Below are 21,692 nucleotides of genomic sequence, written 5' to 3' on the forward strand. Positions count from 1 at the left end.
CTGAGAGGCGTTTCCAGGCCACCCCGCACCTGTACTCCCAAGTGCAGGATGTGACAATCAAGGGGCAGAGACCTGAATAAATGCCAGGGTCTGGATAAGCCCAAGGTCAACAGTCCCTCACTCCAACTGTGCATCAGGGGAACTGATTTACTGCCCTCAGGGAGCCTACCCATACCTTTCCACAATGGTGAGCTCTCCAAGAGTTCACATCATGCCACACATTCTCAACACCACACTTCAATCAGACGCTTCAGGCAGGCATTGGGCCTCGCAGTTAAGACACCTAAGGTTCCACTTCAGAGTGCCAGGCGACCAGCGCAGCACGCTAAGCTGCCACTTTGGATGCCAGCATCCCCTATCAGAGTACCTGGCTCAAGTCCCAGCTTGTCCACTTCCCATCCAGCTTCCTATTTATGCATGCTGGGAGACAGAAGTTGAAAATTCCAAAGTGACTGGGTCCCTGCCACCCATGTACCAGGCTCCTGACTTCAGATGGCCCAACCCTTGTTGGAGGCATTCGCGGAATAAACTAATGTGTAGAAGATTTCTTTCTCTTTCTCTTACTCTCATTTTGTTGCACTGCCTTTCAAGAAGATGAAAATAAAGATATAAACACTTTTTAAAAAATTAAAGCAAACACTGACTCAACAGGCTAATCCCCCACTTTCAGCACTGACATCCCATATGAATGCCAGTTCTAGTCTCAGCTGTTCCACTTCCAATCCAGCTCCCTGCTTATGGCTTGGAAAGGAACAGAGAATGGTCCAAGTCCTTAGACACCTGCACCCAACGTGGGAAATCTGGAGAAATAATTCTGGCTCCTGATTATTGCAGCCATTGTGGGAGTGATCCAACAGATGGAAGATATTTCTTTCCTTTTTATTTTTTAAGGAATTATTAATTTTTTATTGGAAAAATAGATTTACAAAGAGGAGAGACAAGAAAAGATCTTCCATCTGCTGGTTCACTCCCTAACTGACCTCAATAGCGTCCATCTGAAGTCAGGAGCCAGGAACTTCTGGGTCTCCCACACAGGTGCAGAGTCACAAGGATTTGGGCTATCCTTGATTGCTTTCCCAGGCCACAAGCAGGGAACTGGATGGGAAATGGAACAGTTGGGAGACAAACTGGCACCCATAGGGATCCCAGAGCAAGCAAAGTGAGGCTTTAGCCACTAGGCCGTCACACCAGCCCAGAAGATCTTTCTGTCCTTCCTTCTTTCTGTAAATCTGTCTTTCAAATTAAAACAAAAATAAATAAATAAAAGAAACATCTCAACTTGAGTTCTAGCTCTGGCTCCTGATTCCAGCTTCCAACTGAGGCCCTGGGGGTGGAGGTGACAGTTCTGGCAAGTGTCTTCTCACCACTACATGTGCAGACCTAGATTGAAGATCCCAGCTCCAGGCTTCAACCAAGCCCAGCCCCACCCCCAGTGTGCAGGCATTTCAACACTGAACTGACAGACAGAAACTCCCTGTCCAGCCATCTGCCCTGCAATAAAAAATTTACCAATGCCAGTTCACCTGTTGCTCCTGCAATCACCTAGATCATCAAGATCATCTGAGTCCCGGGTGTATCACCTGTCTTGTGCACTGCCCCATCCCTGCCTCCCCTCCAAGACTTGAGCAGCCTGTGACACTGCAGATAACTCTACTGAAGCTCCCCCAAGACACACAATCTGCCCGCGGCTGCCAGCTCGGCCCAGACACGGATGCCACAGGGCCAGGAGCTGAGGGACAGACAAGATCCTTCCCTCAAAGGCAGCAGTGTCCGTCTCCCTCTGCTTCCTCACGTGTGTTTCCTTTCTTTTTCATTTTCCTTCCTGCACTCATGGCCAACCCTCCTCTTGTGTTTGTCTTTTCCTTTCTGTTTTCGCAAAGCGGGGTGCCTTCCACCACAGCTGCCTGGACCACACCTGCCAGAGAGCAGTGAGGAAAGCCATCAGTCACAGGATGCACAAGTGGAGTAAAATGGAAACAACTGCTCATTAACGAAAAGTCTCCACCATGACGCCTCACCGCCTCGAGTCGCCAGGGTCGGCTGGAGAGCACACATCATGTGCCAGCCTGAAAAAATGTCTCCCGGGCCAACTGATCCGGCTGGCCAGGACTCCCCACAGGAGGATTTTAGAGACTGGCAGCAGTCCTTCCCACCATACCCCTCTCTTGTCTGTGGCACTGCAGAGACTCGTCATGTGACCTGAAGGCACCTAAAGTCATGAACCCAGTGGGCCTCAGCAAGGGCACACTGCTCTCAAAGCTGCTAAACATTTACTCCAAGTCTCTGTGCTTGCTTCAGTGCAGACCAGGAACTAAGAGTCTGCAAAGCAGACCAGGGCTGTAGATCACACCCTGAGTGTGAGAAACAGCTGACCTGGCCCACCCAGGCCCCAGGCAATAAAGACCACAGCCAGTGAGAACCCCACACCCGCCCATCATGTGTCAGGCCCTGCCCAGAACACCTCCAATAAGCACCTCCTTCAATCTTCACAAGACAAAGCCTTGTCATTGCACTGAGGAAATCAAGACACACAAGGAAAATGACTTGCCCCAGGGTCACCATCAATGGCAGATCCAGGGCCCAGCGCAATGGCTCAGTAGCTAAGTCCTCCCCTTGAAAGCGCCAGGATCCCATACGGGTGCTGGTTCATGTTCCAGCAACTCCACTTCCCATCCAGCTCCCTACTTAGGGTCTGGGAAAGCAGTAAAGATGGCCCAAGTTCTTGGGACCCTTCATGCACATAGGAGACCTGGAAGAAGTTCCTGGCTCCTAGCTTCAGACTAGCTCAGCTCTGGCCACTGCAGCTGTTTGGGGAATTGTTAGATTTTAAAAAAAAAGTGGGGCGGGGGCTGGTGCCGGCCTAGCAGCTAAAGTACTTGCTTTGAACGCGCCAGGATCCCATATGGGTGCTGGTTCTAATCCACGCAGTTCCATTTCCCATTCAGCTCCCTGTTTGTGGCCTGGGAAAGCAGTGGAGGACGGCCCAAAGCCTTGGGACCCTGCACCCATCTGGGAGCCCAGGAGGAGGTTCCTGGCTCCTGGCTTCAGATCGGCACAGCACCAGCTACTGCGGTCAATGGGGAGTGAATCAGTGGACAGAGGATCTTCCTCTCTGTCTCTCCTCCTCTCTGTATATCTGACTTTGCAATTAGAAATAAATAAGTCTTTTTTTAAAAATGCACCAAATAGGCCCCACGCCATGGCCTAGCGGCTAAAGTCCTCGCCTTGCACGCACCGGGATCCCATATGGGTTCCAGTTCTAATCCCGGCAGCTCCACTTCCCATCCTGCTTCCTGCTTCTGGCCTGGGAAAGCAGTTGAGGACAGCCCAAAGTCTTAGAACCCTGCAACCACGTGGGAGACCCAGGAGAGATTCCTGGTTCCCGGCTCCGGATCGGCACAGCACCGGCCGTTGCAGCTCACTTGGGGAGTGAATCATCAGACGGAGGATCTTCCTCTCTGTCTCTCCTCCTCTCTGTATATCTGACCTTGTAATGAAAATAAATAAATCTTTAAAAAAAAAATGCACCAAAACAATAGGACTGCCAAGACCAGAATTATGGTAAAACCAGAGTTTATTGAAATCTCCTCCCAGGCGAGGTTCATCGGTCTGCAAAGTAGTAGCCACTAAAGCAGCGCAGGACTGAGGCTCGCCTAGCTTAAACAGTGGTGATGATGAAACTTGAGGTAAAGGTATGTGTTGTCTTCTGATTGGTCAGCTCCACTTAACTGAGTCTGGGGTGGCCATTCTTGGCGGGTACTTTTGGCGCCACCTAGGGGTTTTCTGCCTGCCCCCTGGCCCTCCTGGCTAACAGGAATGAACCAGTAGATGGAAGATCTTCATCTCCCCCTTCTCTCTGTAAATCTGATCTGCCTAATAAAAATACATGAATCTTTAAAAAAAAAAAAAAAAAAAAAAAACAGCAGATCCAAGATTTGAACTCAGGACCTTCACTCCAGTCCCCTAAACTGATTCCCAAGTCACCTGGCCTGCCACACACCTGGGTCTTTATGTCTAGGTCAGGACTGCTGAAAGGCTGCTAGTAAAACAACACATAATGGCGACACCCAACTTGTCCATGCACCATGCCCTACATGCGTGTGGCCACTCATCACAACACACACCTGCTTGGTACAGAAGCTCCAGAAGGGAAAGCTATCACCCATCTCAGGTGAAACAAGAACACCAGGCCCAGAGAGGCCATTTGAGGTGACCATGGGGACACCCCTGGAGAGCGTGGCCATCCTCTACCCCTGGGAGGGAAGGCCTCCCCACCCCAGGGATGGCCTCTCCTACTCCCCAGAGGGCTCATACTCTATTCTCCAAACACCCCTGCTTTCAAACCTCCAAACGGATGAAGCCAGCTCTGCAATACTTCCCCCCAACACCTCACACCAAGCTCACGCACTAGAGCCCTCTAGGGGTCCTGGGAGAGCCGGCAGGTTCTGGCGCAGACTACGGTCAGAGGGCAGTGAGCCTGGCCTCACTCTTCCAGTGCCTGCTCAGTGAATGCCCACACAGAGCCAGGACACCTAGGATGGTCTTACCCCCAGCCTCCAGAAACAGCCCGCCCTTCCACCCACACACTGCCCACACCCAGCTTAGCATCCTCAAGCATTCTCTCAATCTGGGCAGCTGCACCTGCCCTGCTCTGTCTATGCTGACACCGAACTGCTCGTTCAAGCCTGGGCTTTCCAGTGGGACAACTCACTGTGCCCTCTGAAGGATCTCAGGGACTTTGACCTGTCATACAACCCACTGCAGACACCTCCCCCCAGGCCCTCTTAAGACAGATATGGCCATCGTAAAGGAGACTCTTAGGTGACCAATCCCACTCCCACCTCCCACCCCACTAGAACACACATCCCAGCTAAAAAACACAACCAGGTTGGGCAGCCAGCACATGCCTGCAGCATCTCCCAGGGACAAAGCCAGCACCTTCCTTGCCTTTTCCTGATGGACACTTTTGCAGAGTCAGGCTCAGAGCAGGGGCTGGTGAGGTGCGGAAGGGACAGTTGGTCAAGAGAAGTGGGCAGGTGGTAACTTATGAAACCTGGATCTGCATCCTCTGGGGGCTACAGAACCCCAGGCAATACAATGGCACAGGCACTGCAGCCATCCTGCCACACTATTGTGAGAAGCCTTAATGCAAGGGAGGCTGCAATAAAACAAGGTGACGTGAAAAGGCCCAAGTTCTCATAGGAAGTGAGGATGGCAGGGCATTGCCTTGTTCCTTCTCCAGGAGCCCACAGAAATGACAGGAGCCAGACACATGAGCAGAAATGCAAGATACCCCAGTATACAGGCGCTCACAGTCCCCAAACTCCGAGCTGTCACAGTTCTGTGCTTTGCTCTCTGTTTTATAGGAGAGACCCAGAACCCACTTTTGTTTCACTTTTGTTTCCTCTCTGGCCATTTTTGGGATCTAGTTCCCACTGAGCCTGGCCATGAGGGTGGGCCCTGACGCACTGTCCAGGGGCCTTTATCCTCTGATCTTTTTGAGGCTCTGTCCCTTGCGACAAGAGGCCTGGGGGCAGGGAGGGAGCATCACTTCCTGGCTGAACTCTGTCCTGAGCCTAAACAGTGAAGAGGCCTGAGATTTTGCTGTGTCACCAAATGAAGGAGACAGACGGGTCCTCCTGCCAAGGGCAGGCCCACTCTCTGACTCAGCACCAAATTTAGAGTCTGCAGTCTCGGCATGGACTTTCACAGGATGGCCACAGAGCAAGGACAGTCTTCATAGAGAAGCTGATAAGGAGGACCCCCAGAAAGCATGCTGGGATCCTCAGCAGCCAGCACCCTGAGCAGGCTGCTGAACCCTCCAGACAAGAGCACATATGAGGCTGGCAAAGTTGCACAGCGGACTAAGCCTCCACCTGCAGCACCGGCATCCAGTATGTGTTTTGGTTCTAGCTCCATTTCCAATCCAGCTCCCTGTTACAGACTGGGAAAGCAGCAGAAGATGGGCTGCTGCACTTACACGGGAGACTCAAAAGAAGCTCCTGGTTAATGGCTTTGAACAGGCCTAGCTCCAGCCACTGCAGCCATTTAGGAAGTGAACCGGTGGACGGAAGATCTGTATCTCTCTGCGGATCTGCCTTTCCAATAACAATAAATCTTAAATTCTTTTGAAGGACCACATAAGTACTAACTGCACATGGTCATAAAAGATCGCATTCGGAGGTCAGTAATAGGAGTGTGACTCCAGGATCCGGAAGCACTGACACCCTGTCGCCCTGGCAATAAAGGCTGGTGCCTGCTAAACCAGGCCCAGAGCAGGAAAAACCGGCCCCAAGCCCAGGGGAGGCCCTGTCTGTGGCTCTCCACAGGACCCCCTCCGGTTACTCTGTGTCACTGTCCTGCTGTTTCTCATTTGTAAAATCAGGGAGTTTAACCTAAGAGGTCTCTAAGATCCAGTCCAGCCCTGGTATGCAGATATGGCAAGCAAGAAATGCAAACAGGAAAAGAACAGTCTAACCAGATGATGAGAGACAAAGAAACAGAGAATATTGCTTGGAGGGAGAAGAACAGAAGTGACTAAGACTCCCAAAAGGTCACTGAGTTGTTCTTTTTTTGTTTTTAAAGAAATAAATTATTGGGTCTAGCACTGTGGCTCAACTGGCTAATCCTCCACCTTCAAGTGCCAGAATCCCACATGGGTGCTGGTTCGTGTCCCAGCTGTTCCACTTTCTATCCAACTCCCTACTTATGGTCTGGGAAAGCAGTGGATGATGGCCCAAAGCCATGAGACCCTACACCTGAGTGAGAGACTGGGAGAAGCTCCTGGCTTCAATCCTGGCCACTGTAGTTGCTTGGGGAGTCAATCAGTAGATAGATTACACTCAGTCTCTCCCTTTCTCTCTGTAACTCTTTCAAATAAATAAAATCTTTTTAAAAAATTAAAGAATTTTAAGATACATTTCTTAGATTATGAAAATAAACTGAAAGTTCTTTCCCTTTGCTTTGCCTTCTCATCACTCAATACTGGTTGGATGGGACCTGTGTTGTGACATAGCAAATTAATCTACCACTTGTGATGCTCGCATCCCATATCAGAGTGCCCGTATGAGTCCCAGAGGCTCTGCTTCCAGTCTAGCTTTCTGTTAATGGACCTGGGAAGGTAACTGATGCTGGCCCAAGGGTATATCAGGGATCCAGATGGAGTCCCTTGTTCCTGACTTTGTCCTGGCCCGGTCCTGGTTATTGCAGGCATTTGGGGAGTAATGGAAGATCTCTGTCTCTGTCACCCGGCCTTTTAAATAACTAAATAGATATTTCAAAAATAAAATAAGGGCCTAGTGCGATGGCCTAGCAGCTAAAATTCTAACCTTGCATGCACCAGGATCCCATATGGGCACTGGTTCTAATCCCGGCAGCCCCGCTTCCCATCCAGATTCCTGCCTGTGGCCTAGGAAAGCAGTCAAGGATGGCCCAAAGCCTTGGACCCTGCGCCCATGTGAGAGACCCGGGAGAGGCTCCTGGCTCCTGGCTCCAGCTGTTGCGGTCACTTGGTGAGTGAACCATCGGAAAGAGGATCTTTCTCTTTATCTCTCTTCCTCTCTGTATATCTGACTTTGCAATAAAAATAAAATAAATCTTTACAAAATAATAATAAAATAGAACGCTTGCCAGCTCTTCACCACATTTTGCTAACTGCTGGGCAATGGCCAAAAGACCACACTAGAGGGATCTGGGGGTCCAGGAGTCATGTTCATGAGCAGCATTCAGTCACATAAACTGCAGTAGACTCTGACATCCAAGTTGGACCACACCTATAAAACCCTGGAACAAACAATGCACACCCCGGCAGAAGGCGGTCACCTGCGTCAGGGTCACAGTCCACCCTTGTCCACAGCAAGGGTTGTTCTATAAGGGGGCTTGTTTACCCATCATTCACAAATGGTTCTCTTACATACTGCAAGGGTAAGGTCAACTAGCAGCAATGTCAATTTAAAAAGGCCCCAAGCCAGGCCAGGCCAAGCTTCCGAGGAAGGGGTGCTTCTCTCTCCCACACAGCGAGCAGCTGCACACAGTGGTTTCCAAACTGTGTTCTGGAGACTCCTGCGGAGGAGTCTCACTGGAGGCCCAGGTGAGGGGCGGTGCTCTGGGCCCCCACTTCCCAGCCACTGCTGCACCTTTTTTGGGTCCATCTCACACAGCTGACGTCACTCACAAGCTCATCAACAACAAGCAGTCTTCAGCTAACAGTAACAGCAGGTCACACAGAACCCTCGCCCTTTACCTGCCATTCCAGGCAACTGTCTGCTGCAGTCCTGTGAGGGAAACCGAGGCTGGACGATCTTAGGGTTGGACCCTGAAACAGCTACCTTCTGGCTATGCTCCCTGACACACCCGTACTCACAGGGAGGCCGCCGGGAACAGCCCACTCCATAGCTGGGTGGCACCGAACATTTCAAATGTTCTTCCTGAAACAAAAAGCCTGGACAAGGGATTAACGAAAGATACCAACCAAATGCAGCCAGCGAACCTTGTTAAATCTTGATTTGAACAAATCGCCTGTGAAAGGACATTTTTCAGACCAGGAAAACTGAATGTCAACTGGGGGTTTAATAACATTAAGATATTATCAGTAATATTGCTGGTTTTCCTTTTTTTAGGGTTCTATCTCTTAGAAATACTCCTTTACCATGTATAAGTGAAGGGCCAATGCCATGTGGGGTTTGTTTTTTAACTCCACAGGAGCCAGTGTTGCAGCACAGTGGGTTAAGGTGTTGCCCTTTGATGTCAGCATCCCATATGAACACCAGTTCAAGTTCCAGCTGCTCTATTTCCGATAAAGCTCCCTGTTAATGGCCTGGGAAAGCAGTGGAAGATAGCCCAAAGTGTTAGTACCTTGTACCCACGCTGGAGACCCAGAAGATGCTCCTGGTTTTGGATCAGCTCAGCTCTGGCCATTGTAGTTATTCAGGGAGTAAAACAGCGGATGCATAATTCTCTCTCCTCTCTCTACAAATCTTCTTTTCTTTTTCTTTTTTAAAGATTTATTATTATTGGAAAGCCGGATATACAGAGAGGAGGAGAGACAGAGAGGAAGATCTTCCATCCAATGTTTCACTCCCCAAGTGAGCTGCAATGGGCCGGTACGCGCCGATTCGATGCCGGGAACCAGGAACCTCTTCTGGGTCTCCCACACGGATGCAGGGTCCCAAAGCTTTGGTTCGTCCTCGACTGCTTTCCCAGGCCACAAGCAGGGAGCTGGATGGGAAGTGGAGCTGCCGGGATTAGAACCAGCGCCCATATGGGATCTGGAGTGTTCAAGGCAAAGACTTTAGCCGCTAGGCCATGCCGCCGGGCTCCAAATCTTCTTTTCAAATAAAAATGGGTAAGTCTCTTAAAAATAGAGAAAGAGAGAGCTCCATTCTGCCTCCCCGCCTCTTGCATCTTTCAACTCATATTCAGTGCTCTGAGATCAAAGAGAATCAGGCCTTTGTTTGCCTGGAGTCTGAAACCAGGAACCTTCTAAACTTTCTAGACACAATTTCCCCAAGGTTTTTTTAAACCCCAACTCCTCAGAGGTTATGGGGGTGACCTCCCTAAAATGTGCACTCCAGGAGGCAGGTGTGTGGCTAGGGGTTAAGACCCCTGCGTCAGAGCACCTGAGTGCCAGCCCCAGCTTACGTACACCCTCAGAGGCAGCAGGTGATGGTTCAAGGAACTGGGTTCCTACATGTTTCCCACATGGGAAACTTGGACTGTGTTCCCAGCTCCAGGTTCCAGCCACTACGGGGATCTGGGGAGCGGGCACAAGCTGTTTCTCTGCCCACAGCTGCTCTCCCTCAGGCAGTTCTGGCTTCAACTCCATGTGCAACCTCTGCCTGGGGTGCAGCCTGACCACATGCATAGGCTGGGGTTGGTTCTGTGCTCAGGGACAAACCAGCCCCCCAAAAGCTGTAAGGCCCCATTGCCACATAAACCACCTCCACCCTCACCACAGCCTGCGGAAGAAAACAGGCATGTGATTTAACCTGTCTTCACAGGTGGGGACCAGTGCACTTGCTAAAACCACACAGCTTTGGATGGGAGAGCCAAGACTTGGAACTCTGGCCTGCAGGCATCCCTGAGAATGCATTCTTGACACTTAGCTGCCTCCAGCTCTAGGGCCTTTCCCCTGGCTCCACATCCAAGCCACCTGGACCATCATCTGAGTCACCCACGCTCCCTGAAGTAACCTTTATTTCTGGGGCACAGACCATCTTTTCTCTGCTCCCAAGCATGGCACCTGCCAGCTGCTCAGGAAAGACAAGTCCAACGCTGAGTCTGTCCCCAGACCTATAGCAGCCAAACACCGAAGGGAGCCTGATGTTCCGGGCGTGGCCCACAACCCAGCCTCACACAAACCTAGAGAATGGCAGGAGAGACTGAACCATCTCTAAGGACAACGAGGAGGAGGACACCAGACTTCCCCCTCGTGGAGTCCCATCAGTGGGTCTCCTCTGGCTGGTATCAGAAATTAAAGTTCAAGGTCTCAATGCCAGACGAGTGGGGAAAGGCATGAAGCATCAGTGTCCACTGCCTCTCTAGTTGTGTGTGCCAAAGCTGAGCCTTCTACACCGGGTATTCCTCAGGGCACTGACGGTGCAAGCCACTGCATGAAGCAGGAGTCCTGGCCCAGGAAGCTTGGGGACCCAGGCCCTGGTGAGTTCCCCAGAGGTCAATGGCACAGGAGCTGCAATGGGTGACCACAGAGGCCATGGGGCTGGCAACACCATGGAGGGCCCCGCAAAACAGGGTTTGGAAGATGAGTTCTTGGTAAATGCTGACCTCGGCCTCTTAGAAAATTTACCATGGCCTTAGTTACCCTGGACTAGAAACTGAGAAATCAAACCAACTCCGAATGCAAGCAGGAGGAGGAAGAGGAAGTGTCTACAATGTACAAATAACTCGCATACTTCAAGGTCTTTGGGGATGAAGATATTAGCACTGGAAATGTGTGAACATCCCGTTAGCTGCCAGCGAGGAATGCTGCTGGGATTGATGGCTCCCTTCTGGCCCCAACAGAGGCATAGACGACTACCAAAATTACAGTCTGTCCTCAAATGTCTAAAGGGACAATTCTGAGACTTCCACAAAACATCTGCAGAGAGAGGAAAACAAAACACGGGCTCAGCACAATAGCTCAATTGACTAATCCGCCCCTCACAAGCGCTGGCATCCCGTAAGGGCATTGGTTCGTGTCCTGGCTGCTCCACTTCTCATCCAGCTCTCTGTGGCCTAGAAAAGCAGTAGAGGATAACCCAAAGCTCTGGGACCCTGCAACCACTTGGGAGACCCAGAAGAAGCTCCTGGCTCCTGGCTTCAGATTGGCTCAGCTCTAGCTATTGTAGCCACTTGGGGAGTGAACCAATGGACAGAGGATCTTTCTCTCTGTCTCTCCTTCTCTCTGAAAATCTGCCTTTCCAGCAAAAATAAAATGTTTTTTAAAAGGGGATTCACATGGTACATTAAATATTATATCTATTTCATCATGATTTTCTTCTTAAAATCCATTTATTGTTAGAGAGGCAGATTTACAGAGAGAGGAGATACTCCCCAACAGCCTGAGCTGAATCCAGGAGCCAGGAGCTTCCTTCAGGTCTCCTACCTGAGTGTACAGGCTCAAAGATGTGAGCTATCCTCTGCTGCTCTCCCAGGCCACAGGATGGATCAGAAGTGGAGCAGCTGGGATTTGAACCAGCACCCATAGCGGATACAGGTGCTGCAGGCAGAGGATTAGCCTGATAAGCCACTGTGCTAGCCCCTATCATTTTCCTTTTTTTTTTTTTTTAAAGATTTTTTATTTTTATTACAAAGTCAGATATACAGAGAGAGGAGGAGAGACAGAGAGGAAGATCTTCCGTCCAATGTTTCACTCCCCAAGTGAGCCGCAACGGGCCGGTGTGCACTGATCCGATGCTGGGAACCAGGAACCTCTTCCGGGTCTCCCAAGCGGGTGCAGGGTCCCAATGCATTGGGCCATCCTCGACTGCTTTCCCAGGCCACAAGCAGGGAGCTGGATGGGAAGTGGAGCTGCCAGGATTAGAACCAGCGCCCATATGGGATCCCAGGGCGTTCAAGGTGAGGACTTTAGCCGCTAGGCCACGCCGCCGGGGCCCCCCCGTGATTTTTCTTAAGATATCAAATAATTTAGGCCACTTATTGTGACATTGCAACCAAGAGTCAAACGGTAACCAAAATTCTCAAAGGATTTAGAAAGACGAACCACCCAGCATCTCCAATAGTTCCAAATGCTTCTACAGCACTCTGAAGAAACACGTCTAGAGAGCTCAATAGAGACAGAACTCAGTGAACTGGCTCCCTATCCAAGGCATGAGGGTAATGCACACCCCATTTCCTCCCAACGTGCCAGGCACCCCTCCCTTACAGACTGTGCCACAGCTCAGCTGCTCTCCGTGGCTCACACCTTCCAGGGATTACAAGGAGTCATGGGCCTGCCCCCTCCCCAGGGCCTGCAGAGCACACAGGTAGGGTGGGACAGAAAATTGAGACAAAAAGTACTTCCTGCTCAGCTTCCTATTTCAGGAAACAAAAAGCTGGGGTATCAGAAGTCATTCAATGTTAGTATTACATCAGATGAACATGCACCAGAATGATCAGAAACCTAGTCCAAGTCCACTCCTTGCTGCACCATGTCACTTGGGAAGTGCTCAAAAGGCCGAAAAGATTCCCCAGGCAACACTCCACCTCCTGGGGTGGGGGCAGCAATTGGGGTGGTATGAACTGGGAAAGCGAGGAGGCGGTGCCAAAGTCAAGCTGTGGCACTAGGGAGCAGATCCCATCCAGGGCTCCAGGCCAAAATTGACATTCTACATTTGAAAAGAGAAGAACTCCACTCCTACAGGAGGCAACCTGGGTGCTCCACCTGGCCATGGGTACCTGCCAACAGGTGACCTTGGGGATTTCAGATACCGATGTCATGCCACCTGCTGCCACACAGATACCCTGTGGGTGGTGACATCTGTGCATGCATCTGGGACTCCCTCGAGCCTTCCTCCTGCCTCGCAGCCTTCTGCTGCTATGAATTCACTGCTTAGGAATCTATGTGCATCCGTGAAGATGATCTAGACGGGGATGCCCCATGAGCTCCACACACAACCAGCTATTCATGCAGCCAACAAAAAAGCTACTGAACACCTAGCCTGGGCCCTGCTCAACTCCAGGCCTGGGGGACACATTCTGCTCCTGATGACCCACAGCCACAGGAAGCTCAAACTGACACCTACTCAGCCAGGTTCATGGGGCGCCCTAGAGCTGTCAGATTCCCAGAAGCTAGTGCCAGTCTCCTGTGGCCCCCATGACTAGGCTGCGGTGCCAGCATGCTTCTCCTTTCTTGACTGGCAAATGGCATCACGAAGCAGTCAGTGTTGGAATTGCTTTGTGGAGCAGAGAATAAGCTCAGAGGCTAACTGCCCTCTGTTCAAGGGCCAAGCTGCCAATCACAGCCCCCAACCCTCAGCACCCTTCCCTACCACAGATAGGCTGGTCTTAGCCCTCTAGCTCTGGCCATGGCCCTGGCACAGTGATCAGGCCACACGTGGACACAAGACCCCAGTCAGGTCAGTCAGAGCCCTTCTGTCAAATTGTCGTGTCCTTTCTCTCTGGTGAGGAGCTGCAAACGTAAAGTCCACAGGGGCCTGAGACCACCTTCCAGGCCCACAGGGAATGCCCATAGCACATGAGTGGTCCACTGTCCCGCAAGCTGCCACACTCTACCCATGCCAAGGTTGATGAATATTAAAAACCAACAAACATCTCTCTTTTTGCATTGGCTAGTTTACACTAATTTTGCTGTCATTGGCAACAAGGGTACCACAAACACATACACAGACACATAAAATCTGTCCTCTACTCATAAACCTCTTCCCAGGACCAGCTGTGACCCAGTGGGTTGAAAGCGCCACCTGTGATACTGCTTTACCTACCACAATGTCAGTTGGCACACCTGGTACAATAGCCTAGTGGCTAAATCCTCGCCTTACATGTGCCGGGATCCCATGTGAGCCCCGTTCATGTCCTGGCTGCCCTGCCTTCCATCCGGCTCCCTGCTTGTGGCCTGGGAAAGCAGTTGAGAACAGCCCAAAGCCTTGGGACTCTGCACCCATGTGCGAGACCCGGAGGGAGCTCCTGGCTCCTGGCTTTGGATTGGCTCAACTCTAGCTGCTGTGGCCACTTGAGGAGTGAACCAGCAGATGGAAGATCTTTCTCACTTATCTGGACAATAAGATGCTGGACTTTATGCTTGGTAGATGCTTGCAATGAAAGAATCTCAACTGAATTTGAACTGTGGTAATGCAACAAGGTGGAGGAATCCACCATGGTGGGGGGATTTGGGGAGGGGTTGGGGGGAATCCCAGTGCCTATAAAACTGAGTCACATAATGCAATGTGATCAATATAAAAAAAAATTCGTTCTGTCTCCTTATCTCTATAGGTCTGACTTTCCAATAAAAATAAATCTTAAAAAAAAAAAAAAAAGAATGCCAGCAGGAGTCCGGCTTCTCTGCCTCTAACCCAATCTCTTTCCTTGCTAATGCACCTGGGAAAGCAGTTGCAAATGGCCCAAGGGCCCGGGCTCCTGCCACTCATGTGGGACACCTAGATGGCGTTCCAGGCTCCTGACTTTGGTTTGTTCTAGCCCAAACCATCGTGGCCATTTAGGGAATGAAGTAACACATGAAAGAGCTACTTCTCTCTCTGTATCCTCCTTCTCTGCCATTCTGCCTTTCAAATAAATAAATATCTTTTTAAAAGAATCTTCTAGGGCCCGGTGCCATGGCCTAGCAGCTAAAATCCTCGCCTTGAATGCGCCAGGACCTCATATGGGCATTGGTTCTAATCCCAGCAGCTCCACTTCCCAGCCAGCTCCCTGCTTGTGGCCTGGGAAAGCAGTCAAGGACGGCCCAAGGGCTTGGGACCCTGGGTCCGCATGGGAGACCCAGAAGAGCTCCTGGCTTCTGTCTTCGGATGGGCACAGTTTCAGCCACTGAGGTCACTTGGGGAGTGAATCATCGGACGGAAGATCTTCCTCTCTGTCTTTCCTCCTCTGCATATCTGACTTTGCAATAAAAATAAATAAATCTTTAAAAAAAAAAAAAGAATCTTCTAGGGCCAACATGGTGACTCAACAAGCTAATCCTCCACCTGTAGTACCAGCAACTCATATAGGCACCAGTTCATGTCCCGGTTGTTTCACTTTAGATCCAGCTACTTGCTTATGGCCTGGGAAAGCAATGGAGGAGGGCTCAAGTACTTGGGCCCCCATGCCCCATGGGATTCCCAGTCGAGACTCAAGCCTCCTGGCTTTGGATCAGCTCAGCTCCAGCTGCTGCAGCCATTTGGGGAATGAACCAGCAGGTGGAAGATCTGCCTCTGTCTCTCCTTCTCTCTGTAAATCTTTCAAACAAAACTAAAATAAATAAGTAAATAAATAAATAAACTTTGAAAAGAGAAAGACATTTTTCAGCCTTTACTTTCAAGTTCTTCTGCCAACCCCTCTCAACTAACACAATTAAAAGAACAACCTCCAGGCCCCATCCAAAAACAAAACTACAAATAGCTGGAGCTTCTCCTGCTATCCCATCCCTAGTTGCCTACCCAGGGCCAAGTAGATGAAGAACTGGTCAGTACCTGAAGGGAGCTAGGAGAGGACAAAGGGGCCAGGTAACCTCTACTGAATAATAAATAGTTCAGGCCTGCACTGGTGCTGCTGGGAAGAGCTAGCAAGGAGATTCCTAGGAAGAACAAAACGACACCTTCCAGCTCCAACTCCCAAGCACGTGCTGGGCCTCGGTTCAAAGCAGCGCCCCATCCCTCCCTCAGCCTGACATCTTGGCCTCTGGGTCGCCTTCGGGTCCCCCATCTCCTTCCTCGGGCCCACATGGATCCCCTGCTCTGCTCACACTGATCTCACTTCCTGTGGTTGCCCTGCCTGCTGCCCACCACATGCCCTCCTCACTCTGTGATTTGGCAGCCTCTTCCACACTGGCTCCCAGGCATGAAGCCTTCCTCAGCCTCCACAGCACACACTGCTGCCCCCATTCCCTGGAGGGTAGGCAAGAGCTGGTCAGCCAATGGCCAGGTCCTGCCATTTCTGCCTACCCGGAGAGACTTGCTATACAATATGGGGACCCCTCCACCTGCAGATGCTGAGGCAGGTTCCAGGGGTGGATGGGAGTATCTGGGGAAACATGAACTGGAGAGTTTTTTCAACAGACTGCTTAAGTTTCTGGACTACTCCACTGACCGTTCTCATAATGTCTTGCTCCTAAGTGTTCCACTGCCCCCTTCCCCGACCCCAAAGCTTCAAGCCACAAACCAGAAGTACATCTAACACACCCCAAGATCTGTCTGCACCCCAGTCCCAGCTGAGCCAAGCACAGAAGCAGGTGCCTCCATCCTACCCTCCCAGGGACTGAGGTTCTACATGAGAGATCATGTAGCTCTCTACCCATCTCACAAATGAATACACTGAGGCTCACTCAAGGGGCAGCTGAGAATTCCTGAGGGAGAAAATTCAGATGCCAATAACTGAATTAAACAGAAATACAGAACTTAAAAAAAAAAAAAAGGAAAGTGTGGGCTCCGAGTGCCCAAAGTAGAATAAAACCAAGAGAGACAACATCAGACGCTGGCCACTTGCCAGAGAATAACCACTCCCTCCCAGCCATAAGCTGGGCCCTAAGAGGTCAATTCCTACCTAGAGATACAGGGATGAGAACTCCAGGGTTCCCTCATGACAGGAAATGTCCTGCCACTGTGGTGGGAAGGCCTTGTCAGGTGACAGACGAGAAATCAGAAGCCCTGGGCTTAGCCTTAAGTCTGCTACCTTCTGTCTTGTGACTCCTTATTTATCTTTTTTTTTTTTTTTTTAAGACTAATTTATGTGAAAAGCAGAGCCACAGGGAGAGGAACAGAGAGAGAAAGGGATAGTCAATCTACTGGTTCAGTCTCCAAATGGCCACATTGACTGGGGTTGGGCCAGATTTTTCAGCCAGGAGCCTGGAGCTTCTTCCCTATCTCCAATGTGGGTGGCAGAGGCGCAAGGACCTAAACCATCCTCTGCTGCTTTCCCAGGCACATTAGCAGGAAACTGGATTGGAAGTGCAGCAGCCCAAACTTGAACCAAGTCTCCAATTGGAGGCCACCACTCCAGCCAGTGCCTGAACCCACTGTGCCCAAGTGCTGGATTCCATCCTGTGACTTCTGCTTCAGGCCTATGGACAAAGTCCTGGAACCCAATACAATGAAATCAAAGACACCATTCACCACTCCGGGGTGCCACAAAATCACAGGAAAGAAAGCACAGGACAGACTTTGGCCTAGAGAGTAAAATGTTGGTTGGCACACCTGCAGCCTGTATCAGAGCCCCAGGCTTGGATCCTACCTCTGTTCCCAATTCCAGTTTTTAAATCGCACACACCCTGGGAGGCAGTAGATCATGACAATAACTCAAGTACCTGGGTCCCTGCCAGCCACATGGGAGACCCAACATTGAGTTCCTCACGTTGGCAAGCATCGGCCTGGCTCATCTCTGGCTGCTTGGGGAATGAACCAACAGACAGGTGTTCTATGTCTCTGTCTCTTTTTTTTTTAATTTATTTATTTTTATTGCAAAGTCAGATTTACAGAGTGAAGGAGAGACAGAGATCCTCCATCCACTGTTTCACTCCCCAGGTAGCTGCAACGGTCAAAGCTGAGACAATCTGAAGCAGGAGCCAGGGTGCAGGGTTCCAAGGCTTTGGGCCATTCTTCACTGCTTTCTCAGGCCACAAGCAGGGAGATGGATGGGAAGTGGAGCAGCTAGGACACAAACTGGAGCCCAGATGAGATCCCAGGCGTGCAAGGCTAGGACTTTACCCACTAGGCTACTGTACCGGGCCTGTCTCTGTCTCTTCAAGTGGTTAAATAATATAAAAATAAACAATTTCTTCACAAAAAAAAAAAAAAGAAGAAGAAGAGAGAAGGAATGCTGAACAGCCACCACAGCACCCTTCCCACTCCTGGCACCACCATCACTTCTGCCCCTGCCAGAGAAACTACATTGGATGTTCCTCTTTCGCCTCCCCAGCCCAAACCTCAGCACAGTGGGTCTGGGGACTCTAACTGCACTCAGCTCACTCAGAAGGGCTCAGGAAGTTCACCTGCCCTGCAGCACTCAGATCCCTGGCCTCCCCATAGCTGCCTTCCCACCCAGGCCCATGGGGGGGGGGGGGGGCTGCCAGCCTGTATCTGTCCCCGTCACTGCAAGCTCCCACAATGCACAAGTGCCCAAGAGGACAGCTTCCCGGACCAGAGGCTGCAGAGTGCCAAGTCCACCATGTAAGGCCCCAGGTGCAGGATGGTGTCACCTCCAATGCAGAGATAGGGTGGGGGGGGGGCAGGGACACAAAGCGGCTTCCCTTTGAGGCTGGGGTGCCAGGAGTGTCAGCTGTTCCCCTCAGGCTCCACACTGAGGCCACCCACACACCAAGTTGGGGGTGTGGATCTGCAGAAGTTACTGTGGGGTCGCAGGCTTTGGGCTTTCCCAGCTTGGGCTGCTTCCAGATGAGGCCAATGGCTCCAACTCTTCAACCACAGCAGCTCTGAGCTTGGCCTCATCGGAGGGCTGGGAAGCTGCTGCCTGCTCAGCCACCTTTTACCAAGACCCCGACACAGCACTGCAGTCATGCAGACCATGGCGCCTTCCACCCGCAGGCTCCAGGTTGCAGCCAGCCACACCAAATGCCAAAGGCCATCTGCACTTTTTTTTTCCACTCACAATGTGTTCAATCGATCAAACTTCTCAAACCTTGACAATGCCCTTCCTAAGAATCTCATGACCCTCTCGGAAACCGCACAACTCTGCAATGTGGTTAAAAAAAAAGCTGGGGCTGAAATTGCTGCCCTGGGGGTTAAGCCCCAAACTCAAATCTCCCATTTTCTTACGAGATTTGAGACTCTGCCTTCAGCCCGGTGGGGCCTCAGCTTCCTCAAAAGGTGGGACTGAATGCTCAGACCTGATTCACCAGGAAGAACTCCTAGTCTCCAATCTCATTTCTGTGCTTCCTTGGACAAACTACTGGAAACAGATCTTTGATCAACTTTCTCCTTCACAACTGGATACACAGAAGCAATTGACAAGAGGAAAAGCATGATCCTGTGAGATCCTCCCCCATCCTCATCCTTCTTAGCAACTTCCAAAGTCAGATCTCAGACCAGGACCACAAACAGAAGAGGGGGTGGAGGCCAGACAGCGATGCTCTAGGGTCAGACACATGGGCCACCAAGCAGATCTCCCCACTGCTGGACCAGCGTTCAGTCTGTGTCAGTCCTGCCAGCTATGAAATACATGGGAGAGTTGTTACTAGGTATACCTTATAAAATCATCCTCTTAATAAGAGAGGCTTTTAACAGCCACATAAATGGGTCTCAGCGGCCCTTGGCCCACAGGCAGCTAAGGGCAGTATTTCAGCCTTCCTCGCTCACTCTTTTAAAAAAACATTTATTCATGCACCTTTATTTACTTTTGTTGCATACGTTGCTTCACTCTTAAGACCAGGACATGATAGCACTTGCCATTGCCAAGCTCTGAATTATCGGTCATAATTCTAAACTCCTGGCACCCAACACTTTCTAAGCCATTTTAAACCACTGGGACCCCAGTTTTCTCTCTGGCAAGGCAGGATCAGCAGCAGTTCCCAGTGACCACAATGAGAGGAGCTGAAGCAGAATGCCAGCCACAACAGTGGGTGCCCACTAAATGCTGGTTCGTTGCTCTTTCCCTACCATCCTTTCTCCCCTACCCCCATCAAACCCCCACCACCACCACCACATTTCCCCTGTCTGGACAGGACAAGCCACACACCCCCGCCCTCAACTCCCTCACAAGCATCAGACACAATGGCCATCCCCAACACGAAGAACTCAGAAACCCCTGAAAGGGACCACCCCTAGAGGAAGGCAGCTCAACCCCAAAACCACTGCGAGGATTCTCCCATGATGCAATGCAACTTCCCAACTTTTCCAGGCCCACAGTTTCCAAAGAAACCCAGGCAGGCATTGTGCACAATCAACCCCAAGTCTGGGGTTAAGCCTAAGAGGCTGAGCTGGGACAGAGGTAAGGGGGCTGGCACAGGCAGGGACCATGATCAAGGCCATTGTTCCTGACCCAGGTTCCTTTCTTGTCGACTGCACGGCTGGACAAAAGCCGGCACAGGCTCCAAGAGTGGGACGAGGGGCCAGGGAAGAGCCTTAGAAAAGCGACTGCCCCACATCCCTGCAAGGACCTGGGAGAGGGGCTACGACCCTGCTGCCCGGCAATGGGAGGGCAAGGGTCTTCGGTAGGGCAGGGGTCCACCCATGGCTCCCTCCCCAGATAGACTAAAGGCGAGACCATCCCACCAGCGGCTGTCCCAGGTGGACCACGGTGTGGAAGGACCTAGGACGGAGGAGAGGGAGGGTAGGAGGGGACTGGCGAGATAACCCAGGGGCGCGCTGGAGGCACAAGGGGTGCCCGGGGGCGGGGACCCGATACTCACCAGCGCCCTCGGTAGGCTGGGGCGGCCCCACGACGCCGTTCAGGTAGAGAATGGGTAGCAGGTGAGGCTGGGTCTTCTCCAGCGCCGCTCGCAGGTCCTGGAAGTGGTCCCGCTCCTTGGCCAGAAGCAGCTTGAGCAGCAGCTCGGCCTTGGCGCCTCCCGCCTCCTCATCCAGCTGCCGCCGCTCGCCGGGACTGAGCGCTCCCGCGGCCTCGAGCAGCCCGAGCACGGCTTCCACCTCCGTCATGGCCTGAGCCAGGCTCTGCTGACACTGGGCGAGCAGCTCCCGGCGCTGGGGCTCCATGGTGGCGGCCGCGCCGCGCAGCGCCGCCCCGCCCCGCCCCGCCGGACGGCTGCCCGGCTCGGAGGCCGGCGGGCCCGCGCCTGGGAGGCAGTCCTAACGAGCCGGGAGCCGAGACGCAGCGGGGGCCATGAGTCGGGGCCGGGGCCGGGCCTGCGCGGGCTCGGGGGAGGAGTGGAGGGGGTGCGGCCCGGGGCGGCGGGCGGCGCGCAGAGCTCTCAGCAGCGGCCGCCTCCCGGGCCCCGGAGCGCAGCCATGTTGGCTGCCGCAGCGGCGGGACTGGAAGAGGAGGAGGAGGAGACGGAGGAGGAGAAGGAGGAGGCGGAGGTGGGGACGGCGGCCGGGGCGCGCCCCGAGGCCGGGCTCCAGCCGGGCATGCCCCCCTCCCCCTCGGCCTCCGCCTCCGCGCGCCGCCGGCGCGCCACAAAGTGGCCGCGAAGCGCGCGCTGCGCCTCCCCTGGGGCGCGGCCACAGCTCCCGGTGCGGGGGGCGGAAAGTGACGCGGAGCCCTGGCCGCTGGCCAGTCCGCGAATCCGGTCCGGCTCACCGGAGCCCCGCGACCACCGCCCGCTCCGCCAAGGCCGAGCCCGCACCGCGCGGGCCCGCCCCTCCTGTCTCTCCCCTCCCCCGGCCGTCCCTCCGGGAGACGGCGGCGAAGAGCAAGAGGATGGGGATGGGCGAGGGCCAGGGGTCCCCGCCCCCGGCCTGCCTGCGAAGCGAGGGCGCGGCGCCTGCTAGGCGGCTCGCCCGCCCCACTTCCCTCCTGATCGGGGGTCTTGGAGTTAGGCCCGGTACACAACAGCCCCCAAGTTACCGGAGATCCCTTTGCACAAAGCCTGGACAAGATGCGGGGATGGC

The 21,692-nt window shown here is 52.5% G+C and overlaps 1 protein-coding gene across 3 annotated transcripts in view; it reads right to left on the reverse strand.

Annotated features, from left to right (window-relative positions):
- DLG5 (discs large MAGUK scaffold protein 5) overlaps positions 1–21,129 on the reverse strand; it is a 101,900-nt gene extending 80,771 nt beyond the window's left edge. For 2 of the 3 annotated variants that reach the window (XM_058671678.1, XM_004583516.2), the window contains exon 1: positions 20,534–21,121. In XM_058671678.1, coding sequence (XP_058527661.1) covers positions 20,534–20,837 — 304 coding nt within the window. In that variant the 5' untranslated portion in view covers positions 20,838–21,121. Of the gene's footprint in view, positions 1–20,533 lie in introns of all 3 variants that reach the window. The other variant, XM_058671676.1, reaches the window with a different exon arrangement.
- Positions 21,130–21,692: the final 563 nt, after the last annotated feature.

Source organism: Ochotona princeps, chromosome 13 (genome assembly GCF_030435755.1).
Source record: "Ochotona princeps isolate mOchPri1 chromosome 13, mOchPri1.hap1, whole genome shotgun sequence".
In the NCBI taxonomy this organism is placed as follows: domain Eukaryota; kingdom Metazoa; phylum Chordata; class Mammalia; order Lagomorpha; family Ochotonidae; genus Ochotona; species Ochotona princeps.